Source organism: Prionailurus bengalensis, chromosome A2 (assembly GCF_016509475.1).
Source record: "Prionailurus bengalensis isolate Pbe53 chromosome A2, Fcat_Pben_1.1_paternal_pri, whole genome shotgun sequence".
NCBI classification, from domain to species: domain Eukaryota; kingdom Metazoa; phylum Chordata; class Mammalia; order Carnivora; family Felidae; genus Prionailurus; species Prionailurus bengalensis.
In genome coordinates, this window is record NC_057348.1 from 60196618 (window position 1) to 60212573 (window position 15956).

At 50.6% G+C, this 15956-nt stretch overlaps 1 protein-coding gene across 2 annotated transcripts; it reads right to left on the reverse strand.

The window, feature by feature from the left end:
* Positions 1-13299: 13299 nt before the first annotated feature.
* MYL7 (myosin light chain 7) lies at positions 13300-15492 on the reverse strand. 2 transcript variants are annotated; one of them, XM_043588342.1, is made up of 7 exons: positions 15466-15492; positions 15140-15253; positions 14925-15000; positions 14596-14700; positions 14144-14222; positions 13942-13990; positions 13300-13449 (listed from the first exon to the last, which is right to left on the reverse strand). In XM_043588342.1, the coding sequence occupies exons 1-7, from the start codon at positions 15466-15468 to the stop codon at positions 13348-13350; spliced, it is 528 nt and encodes a 175-aa protein (XP_043444277.1). In that variant the 5' UTR covers positions 15469-15492; the 3' UTR covers positions 13300-13347. The 2 variants fall into 2 exon arrangements, with proteins under 2 accessions (XP_043444277.1, XP_043444278.1); XM_043588343.1 differs by having other exon boundaries at positions 15455-15472.
* Positions 15493-15956: the final 464 nt, after the last annotated feature.

Consider the following 15956-nt stretch of genomic DNA (forward strand, 5'->3'; position numbering starts at 1 on the left):
TGGTATCATTGTTATAATTTGCATTTCCCTGATGAAACGTTGTGGAACATCTCACATGCTTATTTGCCATCAGTATACTTTTCTGGTGAGGTGTCAAAATCTCTGGCCCATTTTTTTAAAGTGCCCATGCTAGGGGTTTAATGCTTTGTGGCCCCCTTTTGTAACTCTTAATAGTTTTATTTTTCAATATTTTTATTTATTTTTTTTTCAATATATGAAGTTTATTGTCAAATTGGTTTCCATACAACACCCAGTGCTCATCCCAAAAGGTGCTCTCCTCAATACCCATCACCCACCCTCCCCACCCTCCCACCCCCCATCAACCCTCAGTTTGTTCTCAGCTTTTAAGAGTCTCTTATGCTTTGGCTCTCTTCCACTCTAACCTCTTGTTGTTGTTGTTGTTGTTGTTTTTCCTTCCCCTCCCCCATGGGTTTCTGTTAAGTTTCTCAGGATCCACATAAGAGTGAAACCATATGGTATCTGTCTTTCTCTGTATGGCTTATTTCACTTAGCATAACACTCTCCAGTTCCATCCATGTTGCTACAAAGGGCCATATTTCGTTCTTTCTCATTGCCACGTAGTACTCCATTGTGTATACAAACCACAGTTTCTTTATCCATTCATCAGCTGATGGACATTTAGGCTCTTTCCATAATTTGGCTATTGTTGAGAGTGCTGCTATAAACATTGGGGTACAGGTGCCCCTATGCATCAGTACTCCTGTATCCCTTGGGTAAATTCCTAGCAGTGCTATTGCTGGGTCATAGGGTAGGTCTATTTTTAATTTTTTGAGGAATCTCCACACTGTTTTCCAGAGTGGCTGCACCAATTTGCATTCCCACCAACAGTGCAAGAGGGTTCCTGTTTCTCCACATCCTCTCCAGCATCTATAGTCTCCTGATTTGTTCATTTTGGCCACTCTGACTGGCGTGAGGTGATATCTGAGTGTGGTTTTGATTTTTATTTCCCTGATGAGCGACGTTGAGCATCTTTTCATGTGCCTGTTGGCCATTCGGATGTCTTCTTTAGAGAAGTGTCTATTCATGTTTTCTGCCCATTTCTTCACTGGGTTATTTGTTTTTCAGGTATGGAGTTTGGTGAGCTCTTTATAGATTTTGGATACTAGCCCTTTGTCCGATATGTCATTTGCAAATATCTTTTCCCATTCCATTGGTTGCCTTTTAGTTTTGTTGTTTGTTTCCTTTGCTGTGCAGAAGGTTTTTATCTTCATAAGGTCCCAGTAATTCATTTTTGCTTTTAATTTCCTTGCCTTTGGGGATGTGTCAAGTAAGAAATTGCTACGCCTCTGGCCCATTTTTAAATTGGATTGTTTTCTTATTTTTAGTTTTAAAAATTCTTTGTATATTTTGGATAACAGCCTTTTATCAGATACCTTTTGCAAGTATTTTCTCCCATTATTGTGGCTTGTCTTTTCATTCTCTTGACAGTATCTGTCACAGAGCAGACTTTTTTTATTTTAATGGTCCCACTCAGACATGATGTATAATTCTTTTTATATGTTGCTGGATTCTGTTTGCTAGTGTTTCCTTGAAGAGTTTTGCATTCCTCTTTATAAGAGATATTTGTTGTTTTATTTTCTTGTGATGTCTTCGTATAGTTTTGGTATCAGGGTAATACTGGCCTCAAATAAGATGTGAAGTGTTCTCTTCCCTTTTATTTTTGGAAAAGTCTTTGAAGGATCGGTATTAAATTTCTTTGAATGTTTGGTAAAATTCAGTGGTGAAGCATTTGGCTTTTTGTGGATTGTTTTTTGATTACTGATTCAGTCTCTACACTAGCTAATACGTCAGTTCAGACAATCCATTTCTTAAGTCAGTTTTGGTAATTCATGTCTTTCTAGGGATTTGTCCATTTCACCTAAATGACTAAAATTTTGGTGTACACTTTTTCATACTATTACTTTAAAGTCCTTTTTATTTTTGTACAGTTGGTAGTAGCGTCCTTACTTTCATTTCTGATTCTAGTAATTTAAGCCTCTTCCCTTTTGTTTTAGTTAATTTAGCTAAAAGTTTATCACTTTTGTTGATCTTTTGAAACAAACAGCATTGGTTTCATTGATTTTTCTCTATTTTTTTCTATTATCTATTTCATTAATTTCTGTTCTGATCTTCATTATTGTCATTCTTCTCCTTGCTTCAGGTTTATTTTGCTCTTCTTTTTCCATGATCTTAAATTGGAATAGCTTGTTGATTTGAGATTTTCTTTTTAATGTTGACATTTACAGCAGTAAATTTCTCTCTAAGGACTGCTTTGGCTGCATTGTGTATGTTTTGATATATTGTGAATTCCTTTTCCTTTAGGTTAAAATATTTTCTGATTTACTTCTTGCTTTCTTCTTTGACCCACTGGCTACACAGAAGAGTGTTGTTTAATTTCTATGTATTTATGAGCTTCTAAAATCTCCCCATTATTCACTTCTAATTTCATTTCATTGTGATTAAAGTACATACTTTGTATTATTTTATCCCTTTAAATCAATTGATATTTCTTTTGTGATGTAGTATGTAGTATGCCCTATCCTGAAAAACATTCCCTGTGTATCCTGCAAGAATGCATGTTTTGTTGTTTGTTGGCGTGTTCTGTAGGTGTCTATTTGGTCTGGTTGGTTTATAATGTTGGTTGATTCTATTCCCTTATTGATCTTCTGCTTAGTTTTTCTATCCATTCTTGAAAGTGGGTACTGAAGTCTCCAACTGTTATCATTGATTTGTCTATTTCTCTCTTTCTGTCAGTTTTTGCTTCATGCATTTTGGTGCTCTTTTATTAGATGCATGTATGTTTGCATTTGTTGTATCTTCCTGATTACCCTTTACCTCTAGTAACATTTTCTCTTTAAGGTCTGTTTTGTCTACCCTGCATATAGTCACTGCAGGGTATTTTTTTCATCCTAATACTTTCAGTCTATTTGTGTCTTTGAACCTAAAGTATCTCCTATACAGAACATACAATTGAATCATTTTTTTTTCAAATCCAGTCCGATAATCTGTTTTAAAAAGCAGATTGGGTGACTTATTCCATTCATATTCAATGTTATTGATATAGTTGTATTTACTTCTGCCATTTTACTTTTTACTATTGTCTGCATTGTGTCTTTTTCCTCTCTTCCTCCTTTACTGCTTTCTTTTGCACAGAGTGATGATTTTCTGAGATAGCACTGTAATTTCATTCATTTTTTCTAAACTATGTTTTTGATTGTGTTTTTTAGTGGTTGCTCTAGGGTTTACCCTATCCATCTTAACTATCAGAATCACATTCAGAGTTATACTAGCTTAATTCCAGTAATATGTAGAAACATTACTGGGGCACCTGGCTGAGTGACTTTTGATCTTGGGGTTTTGAGTTAGAGTCTCACACTGGGTGTGAAGATTACTTAAAAAATAAAATCTTGGGACACCTGGGTGGCTCAGTTGGTTAAGCCTCCGACTGGATTTCAGCTTAGGTCATGATCTCATGATTCAAGATCTCATGGTTCATGAGATCAAGCCCCACACTGGGTTCTGCACTGACAGTGCAGAGCCTGCTTGGGATTCTCTCTTTCCTCTATGCTCCAGACCCTGCTTGTGTTCTGTCACGCTCTCAAAATAAATAAACTTTAAAAAAAGGGCGGGGGGGGGGGGCAACTGGGTGACTGGGTCTGTTGAGCAACCAGCTTCAGCTCAGGTCATGATCTTGCAGTTCGTTAGTTCGAGCCCGGCGACAGCACTCTGCTGTCAGCGTGGCTCTCACTTCGGATCTTCTGTCCCCCTCTCTGTCTCTCTAAAATAAACCTTAACATTTTTTTAAATGGAAATTAAAAAATGAAACTGTCAGTTATTTTACCAGAAAACGGGAGGGGGGGGGGGTTGGAGGGGGAGGAATAACATTATTGGAATCCAGGACAAGCAAGCTACAGCAAAACCATAGGCAACTCCAGAGAACAAAGCAGAGGTTCTTCCACAGAGAAAAGGGGGGCTATTGTAAACTGAAAGTCCATTGGAGTAAACTGGGAGCTGGAAGTGTAGTGGCTTCCCATTGGCTGAGCGGTGGCTGTCTCTTATTGGCTGAGCTGTTGCTGGGGTAGGAGGAGCCCTTTTTTCCTCCTGCAAGGGTAGTAAAGTAGGAGCCACCGCACCAGGGAGCGTGTCCCTGTTGAATCAGCACCAACAACGACAGCGAGTGGTGGTGTGAGAGCTTTCCTTCCTCGTATTCATCTCCACATTTTCCACTTTGGTCAAGATCTTTCTTTGAAAATATCCCTAATGGAGGGTCAGGGTTTCCTCAGTTCCGGGAAGAAGCTTCCCTAGTTGTCCTAGGCTGTATGGGAGGGACAGGGCGGAGACGGCTGACCACTTAGGCCCCACGTGAGCAACAAGAAAGGGTCAGGAGGGAGACCTCGCAGGTGCTTCCCATCCCAAGTCTACATTTTCTCTAGGTCTCGAGTGTCGGAGATCATCCTGAGGCACAAAGCCAACATCACTATTGGACACAGCATTTTTTTAAAAACAAAATATGAAACTTAATTATACAAAACAGAAGACGTAAGGCTACAACTCCAAAGTGTTTGATGGTTGTAAACCAGGACTATATCTGAAAGTAGCCAACTGAAATATTTACTGGCATTTATTCTGACTCAGGGGTGGAGGGTTGTCTCCACAAAGGGAAACCAGGGGGTCACGCATGCCTCCTGTTAAGTGACCAGGAAAGCAGAATAATGGATACCATAAGAACACAATGAGAGAAAACCCAGGTGCCTTTGGGAAGATACGGGGTGGGAATAAACGTGAAGCAACAGCTGATAAACTTTTTGGAAAACAGCAAAACTTCAAAGATGTTTTAAAACAGTATTGGTATCGCAAAAGAACTGTTTAGAAACATACATTTTATCAAAAATAGTCCATAAAGTTGTAAATTCAGAGACATGAATTTGGATAAGAATCCAGAGTCAGTTAACAGTTCAGATGAAAGAAAGACTTTTGTGAACTCTGAACCTTCTAATCCTTCAGAAAAAGCAAGAGAGAGATTAATTTTTCCAGGGTGATGATGAGCCTGTTTCCAAAAGATCATAATCATGGAAGAGGTATCCTCCTTTTGTAATAGTTTGGGAGTGCAGACAAGGGCATTTTCTTTCCATCAGAGAGAGAGAAGACGCAGAAGTGAGGAAAGGTACACAGGCCAGTCCAGGCATCTTGGGACAGAGTCTCGTCAGATGTCGTCCACGTGGATTCCAGACAATCTGCACTTTCAGGCCACCACACGTAGTGCAGGGCCAGTCCCGAGATTCCAAGAGTCTATTCCCAGGAGTGTGTCTACACAAAGTTGCTCAACAGATCCCGATAAGGGTCTTTCCAGGAGGGTTGAAGAGTCTGTCTGGAGGTGTCTCTTCCAACAGATGAAATCTCCAGGCTGCAAGGTGTGAGGCTTCGGCATCGTCTCCCAGGAGTGCACCATGAGGGGTCTCCATAAAAAGCAAGACTATTTTAATTGAAGCAGCTAGGCCTTTGCGATATGAAAGTATATCACCTTTTACGTCAACCGTGTGTCAGAGGAGGCAGAGGCCAAGTGTACCGGATGTCCTGTGACAACCTCAGAGTGTGAGAATCTGTGAGCTCCAAGGGGGTGGATCCCAGATGTAGAGGACCAACAGCAATGCTTTAGGCCACGGTATTTGGAAGGTCTTTACAAATTTTGCCAATTGAGTCTTAACAGTGCTGTTAGTGCATTTTATTAGCCCTGAGGATTGAGGACGTATGCACAACGGAAGTATTGTAAAACCAGTCAGACTGCAATGAACTCATCAAGGCGTCTGACTGGTAAAATGGGTTTCCTGCTAACCGTAAAGGGGGTTCCCTAGGTAGGGGGTTATCTTTGCTAATAAAACTTTGGCCACAGAACAGATGTTGGCCTGTCTACAAGAGAAAACTTTGGTCCAGTGAGAAGGCAAAGCAAAAATGACTAAAACATGTTTATATCCATGAGAAGGGAAAGCTGTATGAAATCCATTTGTAAGAACTGGTTTCTCTGGATTTATACTTTGGGGAGGTGGGACAAATGAGGTTGACACTTGTCATGGCCTTATTCAGACTTGCCCATCAGCATTGGTTCATGAGTGCTGTCATTTTGTCACTAGAACAATAGTTCAATGCATGTACAGTGGTAAGTAGGATTTTTAGCATTTCTGGGAGGGCTGGATTGTTATTTGGTCTAAACCAGAGTTTCCTCTCTCTCTCTTTTTAATTTTAGAAAGAGAGTGTGTGTGCACTATTGGGGGAGGGAAGGAGAGAGAGAGAGAGAGAGAGAGAGAGAGAGAGAGAGAGAGTCTTAAACAGGCTCCACGCCCAGCATGGAGCCCTGGAGCCCAACACGGGGCTCAATCCCACAACCCTGACACCATGACCTGAGCCGAAATCAAGAGTCAGACTCTCAACTGACTGAGCCACCCAGGCGCTCCCAGAGTTCTCTTTTTATGGATCCAAAAATTATTAGATTCCCAGTATTGTTTTTCCTTTTCTGGGGCCTGTTTTTGGGCATCTCTTGTCACTTTTTCCAAGTTACCATGTAAGAGAACATCTCTCTGCACTGTGACAGAGGCTTGGCCTGAGAGCAGTGTTTTTGGCAGAAATATCAGTGGGGTGGTTCACTTTAGCCTCCGGGGAGTTGAGCCAGAATGCCCAGGAACTTTAATGACAGAGCCAGCACAGCATGGAGTCTACTAAGCTTTGCATATTGGAGCCATTCATAATTTGATCCCATTGGAGGCAAGGACACCTTGCTATTTTCATAATATTTCATATTTAATATTTAAATCATTAAAAATCTTCATTGTTTTCTATACATTGTCATGGGGATTCAGAAGGCAACCTGTCAGCACCAAGCAGTTGTGAAGGGCTTCATCTGGATCCAGATGTAGCCCTCATTTCAAGATCAGATGCTGCAAGTATCAAAACTGAGTTTGAGCAAACTTACAGTTTCCTTGGGGATTTTATGTCCCTTTAAGGCCAAAAAATTTTCTTTTTTAACTTTTTTAACTTTTTTATTTATTTTTGAGAGAGAGAGAGCAGGATCAGGGGAGAGGCAGAGAGAGAGAGGGACACACAGAATCCCAAGCAGGCTCCAGGCTCTGAGTTGTCAGCACAGAGCCCCACACGGGGCTCAAACTCATGAACCATGAGGTCATGACCTGAGCCGAAATCAAAAGTCGGACGCGACTGAGTCCCCCAGGTCCCCACAAGACTTAACTTTAGAGGGGCAGGGAGGAACTAGGGAGAGATTCAGAGGAAAAGGGAGTCTTGGCAGAAAGAACAGAGCACAGTGGCCCCGGAGGCGGGGCTCTGGCACAAGGTGGCCACCACTAGCCTGTAGACAGAGAAGACAGGAGGGCAAAAAAGGTCTCAGAAGCCTTTCTGACTTCTTTCCATTCATTGCTTGCCTCAGTTACTTTATAAATAGTATTTTGCAAAGAGGCAAACATAGAATCCTGAAAATATTTAGAAGCCTCAAGGTGTCATCAATTAAAATAGGCATCCCACCAGGCTCCTGGACAGCTCCATCAGTCAAGCTCAGATCATGATCTCACAGTTTGTGGGTTCGAGCCCCACATCGGGCTCTGTGCTGACAGCTTGGAGCCTGCTTCTGATTCTGTGTCTCCCTCTCTATCTGCCCCCCGCCCCCCCACAAAATAAACATTAAGAAAAATAGGCATCTCATTCAGCCTTTTTTTTTTTTTTTTTCGTTTAGAAGCTGTGGCTTTCTAATTTAACTTGGAGGAAAACAAGTTGAGAGAGATTGCAGGTTCCCCATAACTGAAATTCTAAATACTGAGCCCTGTCCATGGCAAGGCCTCTCCTTGCTGAGGCCCATGTAGGGAGGGTCCCAGGGGCCGGGCAAGGCCAGTAGCAGGAGCCCAGGCTGTGGAGGCCTCTGTGCAGGAGGCGCAGAGGAGAGGAAGGTGAGGCTTGAAGGCCCAGACCCAGGGCACACAGCAGGTATGCCCTGGGCCAGGCAGCCAAGAACATCCATTCCCCAGAGCAGGGCCTGAGGCAGGGAACTGGGTCCCAATCACAAGTCACAGGAACCAGCTGGAGGCACCCAAGCACAGTGTGGGTGTCATCACATAGGCACAGGTCTGCGGATGAAGGGCAGGCAGGACACCCCCTTCCATCTGTCACCTGGCCTGCACTCCCCCCCAACCCCTACCTCTCTGTCCCCCACAGACCTGCTGCCTCTGTTCTGTGTCCCTCTGGAGCAGTGGCCACCCCATTTCAGTCGCCAGTGGCCCAAGGCAGGGTCTCATCTCCCTAGAGGACCATAGCAAGGAAGGCCAGGATGGAACCTGGCGGGAACTGGAGGTGGTCCAGCCCAGTCGGCCATGGGAGGGGGCCACAGGGGCCTGCCTGAAGCCGGGGAGAGGGGTGCAGAGTGGGGGAGGAGGAAGAGGAAGCGGGGAGTCAGAAGGGGCCCTGCGAGAGGGGCAGTGGAGGTGATGCTGACGCAAAGCAGGGCAGGCCGGGGCGACAGAGTTCTATTTCGGTGCTGTATGTGTCTGCGTGTCAGCAGCACATCCCTGTGGGGATGGTCCCCAGATGGTGAGAGGGCTGGCTGCAGGCAGGAGATCAGGGGGGTTCTGGACCCCTGGGGTGGGGGAGACGGTTACCAAGGGGCCGCTGTTTGTCCTCATCAGGACGGAGCATAAGACCTTGTGTCACTCTGCTGCCATATCACAAGCCGTCCGAGTCTTGCTGACTTAAAGCCACAATTTCTCATTTCTCATGGTGCCAGGCAGCTCGCCATCTCTTCTCGCCTGAGCTTGGACGTGGCCACTGGACTGGGGCTGGGGCGCAAGAGTTCAGCCTGAGGTGGGAGGGTCCACGCTTCTCCTTCCCTGAGATTTTATCTCGGGCTTTGTCTTGGCCTGGTGGCCTCTGGCTTCCCTGAAGCCACCAGGCTGCTAGAAGCCAACAAGCTGCCAGCCTGGACTCCCCTGGAGAAACAGGCCGGGCCTTCCGATAGGAGCAGCCCCAAAGACAACTGGGCACACTGTATACCTTAACCACCATGCAGCCTCCCTGCCGCCTTGAGGCCACCAAGTTCCGTGGTCTTGCCACTGCCTTCTTTTGTGCTAGGAAATTGTCAGGTCGCCCAAATAGACGGCAAGAGAGCCTGACTGGGCACCAACAAGCCCATACGCCAGCCCATCCGCACGTCCCAGTCTGCACATTTAGTCAGGAAAATGAAATCAAGTGCTAGGTGGTGCCCGGCCCTGTGGATATGTCCAGTGGTCCCCAACTGAAACTAGTGTCACAGGGACTTAGTCTGGGACTTAGATCAGTCCTCAGAAGAGGAGGCTGGGAGGGCATGGTGGGCGCTGTCAGACGTCCTCATTTTCAACCCCCGGGTGTGTGTGGAGCCTGGAGACATCGGGGCTCACAGACCCAGCATGTGGGCAGACTGTGCGGGGCCTTCCGTGACCCGTTTCGCTCCTGGCAAGGGAGCCCCAGACCCACTGCCTCGATGGCCACTGCTTTGCTCTGGGCTCCGTCTGCACAAAGATCAAAGCAGGTCAAACCTGGCTCAGCTGCCACCTGGCTCTGTGTGGTCTTGGATGGGTGGCTCAGCCATGTGCTGCCTCAGTTTATCTGGGAGTGGGGATAGTGGTCAGACGGTACTGGTCGGGACCAGGTTCTGCTGTAAGGGTAAGAAAGTCCAAATATCAGGGCTGTAGTCACACCAGAGCTCACTCCTCTTTGTGTTGGATATGAACGGGGGATCTGGGTTGTGTGGTGCCTCCAGGCATTGGGGACCCGGCTGAGTCCAGTGCAGGAGCCCTACAGTCCCGGGGGCCATGTCCAGCTGTGTTCCAGGGACGGAGGTGGAGGAGGGCACACATCTGTCTCTTGAGGACAAAACTGCTCCACGATACAGGTCTGACACCTGCTGGGTCACACCTCCCAGCAAGTGGTGAGCCTGAGAAGTGTGCTCTTTGCTCTGGGGCCAGAAGCTCACCAAGGCACGTGGCACACACCGGCAGCCTCTCCCGCACAGATGAGGAAAGCGCACTGCTGAGGAGGAGTGGGGCTGGTTCGAGGTTGCTCACATGCACAGGGAGGGAGGCTGCAGGCTGACTCCCGGGGGGCCTTCTCCAGTGCAGGGCCCTGTGCCTCCACACCCCAGCCTTTCAGGCCTCGAGAGTCTAGAAGGCTCACAGCAGAGAAGAGGCCAGTGTACTTAGACCTATTATTTACTCGTCTCCCCACCTTACTAGACACGCCTGCTTTCAGAGCAAAGCACCAGCTCTGCAACACCCCCCAGACCCTCCCGCCCAAACTGGAGAATGGAGAGGGTCCAGCCTTGAGGAGGAGTGAGGGGGGCTGGGGTGACCGTCCAGAAACCTAAGCACCGCCCATGCCCCCAAAGCAGCTGCACACCCCGTCTTTATGGTGGTGGAAAGAACTTGTGAGCCACCACCAGCCAGCCAGAGCGGCCCCGGGTGGGAGGATGCGGGGCAGGGGACGGGGCCCAGGCTGGGGGGGGGGGGGCGCTGGAGGGACCCCAGGATAAAACGGGAAGCAAACAGGCCAGGCCCACACAGACGGAGCTGCGCCGGGTGGACACGGATGGAGATGCAGGTCCCCTGGGAAGGCGGGGAACCAGCCACAGGAGTTCCGAAAGAAGGACCGGGTCTCTTACTGACTCGGCACTCACCCAGAGCTCATCACAGCAGTCCCCTAAGAGATCCCGCAGGCAGGTCTTCTCCGTTCTCCACGGAAGTGGCTGAGCTCAGGGACCTGGCTTTGCCAATCACCTTCAACCACACTCCCGTCTTCCTTCCGAAGTGGGCTTGCTGCAGTCCCCGGCACTGATGCTCCTGCCCTCCCGGGAAACTGGAGAGGGGGCTTCCTGTGTTGTGAAACTGGCAAGAGGCTTCTTAGCTTTCAAATAGATGGATGCAAAAAGAGGTCGAGGAAGAAGGTTCAAGTTTTCTTGCCTTCACAGGGTCCCTGCCTGCCACTACTCCAGCCCAGCAGGCCACACTGGCTCCAGGGCCCTCCTGAACAAGTGTTTGCCGGGGTCTCTTGAGATTCTGCGTTTCCAACCACCACCCCCCTCCCGTGAGGCCTGGGCTGCTGCGGGGATGCCAGCCTTCACATCTAGGGTCTGCAGGGTGTTGGGGGGAGACGGGGCAGTATTTCTCTGTGAACCCCTGGAGAAGGAGGAGGAAGGGGCTGGAGCTGAAGGAAGTTCCCCAGAGTGGACACGGTCCCCGTGAGGACAAGAGGCTGGAAGCCTCCTTCATGGGCTCCAGCCAAGGAGCGGATGCTCGTACACCTGACCCTTGAACAGGGCAGGGCTGAGGGTGTGCCCCGCAGCCGGAAATCCGTGTATGACTTGTGACCCCCCCCAAAACTTAACCACTGACAGCCTACTGTTGACTGGAAGCCTGGCTGATAACGTGAATAGTTGTGTAACACGTCTTTTGTGTGTCGCATGTATTATATGCTGTGTTCTTGCAGTCAAGTAAGCCTGAGAACGTAAAATGTTCAGAAAATCATAAACAAGTGGGTATGTGGGGCGGTCCTGTATTTGTCAGGGAAACTCTACGTGTAGGTGGACCTACACAGTTCGAACCCGTGTTGTCCAGGGTTGAGGGTGCAGTTCACAGATGCTGGCAGGAACTTCCTATTTTATTTTATTTTATTTTTTATTAAATTTTTGAAAAAAAAATGTTTATCTATGTATTTTAGGAGGGGAGGGTGGGACAGAGAGAGGAGAATCCCAAGCAGGCTCCACACAGACAGCACAGAGCCTGACCTGGGGCTCAAAACCATGAAACCATGAGATCAGGACCTGAACCACTATCAAGGGGCAGATGCTTAACCAACTGAGCCACCCAGGCGCTCCCAGAACTTGCTGTTTTAATAGGTGCAACGATGGCTTCTTCCGCAGAGGAAGAGGGGGGTCCTTTGTTCTTCCCCTGGGTCACGTGTTTCTCTGTGTCTAGGGATGGGAACCCTTGGCCTTGCTGTAGGTCATCTACACCTTACAGAAGACAACAAGGTCACAGGGGCCCTGCTGACCAGCACCTTTTTGAAGGCACTGATATTTTTGGTCCCTTGCGTCTTTTACAACTTTTCTCTGCAGAAGCTTGACTTCTGAAATTGCCCCTTATCTTTTGAAATCAGTCTGCTGAACAAGCAGGACTCATGCGAGAATTATAACACCTGCTGGGCTGTGTCTCCCGCCATCCCTGCAGGCCTGCTCTCCTCATGAAGACGGCAGTTCCACGACTCCTGCCATCACTAATCAGCCATAGAAAGTGCTCTGCGGACTTTAAATCTCAGGTCTCAATGTCGTAATTGCAAGTGCAAGTCCCAAATAAAAATAAAAACTGAACACTTCTCCAGGGGAAAATGGCTCTTTCCTCCTGCTTGCTGCCTGCAGGGAGGGAGTGTGATCAGCTCCTCCCTCTTCCAGCACCCCAGCTGAGGGCTGCAGCCAGGCTTGCTGGAGGGGGCGGTTCAGTGCAAGCCCTTGCTTGGCCCTTCCTGTCCCCCTGCTGCCCTCCAGTTCCCAGATGGAGACATGACCCCCGTGCCCCCAGCCCGTTTTCTGCACATGAGGTGGGGACCAGACACTAACAATCCCTTCCAGAGAAAAACTCTCCCTCTCTCCAGCCGCCTGACCCTTCCCCGCCCATCCCCTCCCCCCGCCCTGCCCTGCCAGGAGACATGAAGCCCGTTCTGGCCCCTGCTTCCTGTTATGGAACCTCTGCATTTCCAAAGTGAAGTAAGTCTATTTCCAGATGGGTTCTCAGTGCCTTCCACACAGAGCCCAGCACACCCAGCACACATGCACACACACACACATCCAGTACACTCACGCACACATGTGCACACACATACCCAGAGCACATGCATGCACGCACATGCACACACACGCCCAGCATACACGCAGCACACACAGAGCACACGCATACACAGGGAGGCCCACCTGAGCCAGCACACAGAGACAGGGTCTGCCCCACCAGCGGGACCCTCCCAGAACATGGCTGAGCGGCCTTAGGATGCTGAGTGCAGGGCCCGCCGTGGGGCTGGTTCGGGACTGGGAGGCTGTGCTAAGCCCACAGGTTCCTCTCCTAGAGGTGTGGCCTATGTGTCCCCATCTGTGAACCGGGCAGATGATGGCTCATAGTCACAGAACTGCATGGGGCACCTGGAGGTGAGCTGGCAAAGTGCCTGCCTCATCTCACAGACCCCTCCTGCCTGCCCCCACCCCATCTGTCACAGAGAGGCCACTACAGCAGGTCTGATCGAAAACAGCATTTATTGTGGTGACCCTGGGGGCTGCTCCCCTCACTCCTCTTTCTCATCCCCATGGGTGATGATGTAGCACAGAGACTTGTAGTCGACGTCCCCCGCCAGGTCCATGGGCGTCAGGGCGAACATCTGCTCCACCTGGGGTGGCGGGGACTGGTGAGAGGCAGTCCATCCAGCAAAGCCCGGTGGGGGCCGACCCTTCACCCCCCTCCCCATTCCCAGGGCTGTACTTTGGCCCTACGTCTCTTCGGCTGGGAGCCCCAAACTCTGAGTTAATGTTTTTGTTACCTGACCGTGGGCAGACTAGGGACACAGGGGTGGAGGGTGGGGGCCCGAGGGGGCCATGGGGATGCCTCCCCTCCCTTCCCCGTGCTGCTTGACACTGCACGGACAGAGGCTCTTCCAGATGCCAGTGCCGCTCTCTCGTGCTCAGGCCTTTACATGCACAGCTTCTCCGGCCCAGGACACTCCCATCTAACTCCATGCCTGTCACCCTTGGTAGAGACAGTCCCTCCTGCATGGAGCCCTGCTCTAGGCCCACGAGGGTGGGGGGTCCGCAAGTCCTGCGGGGCGAGGACCCTGTGAAGGGGTCGGCAAGGGAGGGGTGTCTGAGGAACCAGGAATCCTCACCTCAGCCGGAGAGAACTTGTCTGCCTGGGTCAGGAGAAGCTGTTTGAACCTGGTGGGGGAGAGCCAACGGGTGGCCTGATGAGGGGGACGAGGCTCCTATGGCCCAGGTGGCCACCCCCAAGGCAGAGAGAGCCCCACAGTACAGGCGGGGGGTCACCCTCATCTGGGCCTCACCCCCTGTCATCCCATTGCTCACACTTACTCATCCTTGTTCACCACGCCCTTGCCACTGGGGTCAAACATGCGGAAGGCATTCAGGATGGCTTCCTCGGGGTCTGTCCCTGGGAGCCGGAGGGAACAGGTGAGCACCCACACCCCCAGCCTCCCTGGCCCCACCAAGGAGGAACCCGGGGGGGGGGGGTGTCATGTCCCAGAAGAGGTAGGAGCATCCTCCCTGATACACAGCATCCCTTGGGGCTCAGGGATGCTGGGCGGGCCTTGCAAGCAGGCCTGGCCGGGAGACTAGGATCTGGGACTTGGGAGTGGAGGCTGAAGGCACATTTCCCAATTCCAAGTCGGGAGCTGGGGTGAGCAGTGCCCATGGGTCTGGGGTGCAGAGGAGGACTCCATATCCTCTGGGTGGGCAAGGGCCGGCAGCGGGGTGGTCCAGCTGAGGTCTGGGCGGGGTTCAGGCAGACTCCAGGCCTGGCTCACCGTTGAGCTTCTCCCCGAAGAGCGTGAGGAAGACCGTGAAGTTGATGGGACCCTTCCCTTCCTGCAGCATGGCATCCAGTTCCTCTTCCGGGACGCTCACCTTCCCTGGGGGGGTGATAGCCACAGGGGTGGAGAGGGCCAGGGAGGGAGGTGCCCTGGAAGGAAGCTGGGCCCAGTGGGGGTGGGGCAGGGGAGGAGACAGAGGGGAGCAGAGGCAAGAGCAGTGGAGAGTAAGGGGCCTGTCCTTTCTCAGTGGGCGGTGGAATCCCGCTGACCCAGCAGCCCTGGTGAGAGCAGGCCCAGGGTGGGGAGAAGGGGGAAGTGCTCACCGAGCTGGGAGTAGGTCTCCCGAAGGTCTGACTTGCAGATGATGCCATCACGGTTCTGGTCAATGCAGCTGAAGGCCTGCAAGGTGGGGGGCAGAGTGTCTAGGCGGGAACAGCCCCCACCCAGGGAGGGCCGGAGGCGGGAGGGTCCTGGATGGCGGGCATAGTAAGGACAGGGGCCAGGACAGGTTCCAGGCCACTGGGGGTACACCACTTACCTCCTTGAATTCCTGGATCTGGGCTTGCTCGAACATGGAAAAGACGTTGGAAGAGCCTCGCTGGGCCTGCTTGGCAGCTGCGGCCTTGCCCCGGGTCCCTGCCTTCCTGCTGGCCTGCAACACGTGTGTGGGGAGAGGCCCCCGTTTCCAGGTGCACCCCCAGAGCTCCCAGGAGAGCCCAGGCCAGGGCCCTCTTCCTGTCCCCAGACACCACCTCTCCAGGCCCAATGTGGGCTCCATGACACCACCACCCCCAAACCCCTCCTGCAGCCCAAGGACAGCACCTGGTAGTCTGCTGGCCTCTGGCGACCCTACCTGACACTCACCATCCTCTCTCTGTGGCCGCCTGGTTGCTGCAAGGGGCCCACAGCCCCTTTTATGCCTCAGTCTTATCACCTGGAGCACCAAATAAGGACAGGAGGAGAGGACAGGCCCAAATTTGGTAGCCCTGCCTGGGCTGGGGGAGGACAGGGCCCCAGGCAGATTCCAGCCACGTTCCTGGTGACCTTCAGGCCTCCTGATGTGTAACATCCGGGAATGTACCCATCAGCAGCAACGTGTCCCAAGGGCAGAGCTCACAGGCTCCTGGCTGTCACCACTCTGGATGCTGAATGAGGTGTCCCCGCTGAAGGAGAAGTCTCCCCTGTTACCCTACTGCAGGTCCAGCCCAGAACCTGCCCAGGCCAGGAGGACAGGAGCGCTGGCCTGGGGCCTCTATTGGCTTGGGAAGAATAGTGTGTGGCTCTGAGGATGGTCTCTGGCCTGAGCCCAGGGACTCCCAGAGGTCTGGGTGAGGATGGCTGGTCCTGGCCTCTGG

Excerpts from the sequence above, each read along its gene's own strand:
- MYL7 (XM_043588342.1), bottom strand. Across the intron at positions 14,701-14,924 it reads GGAGACCTACTCCCAGCTCG|GGAAGGTGAGCGTCCCGGAA; the intron begins GTGAGCACTTCC and ends TCACCCCCCCAG. Across the intron at positions 13,450-13,941 it reads ACAAGTTCTCTCCGGCTGAG|GTGGAGCAGATGTTCGCCCT; the intron begins GTGAGGATTCCT and ends CCGCCACCCCAG.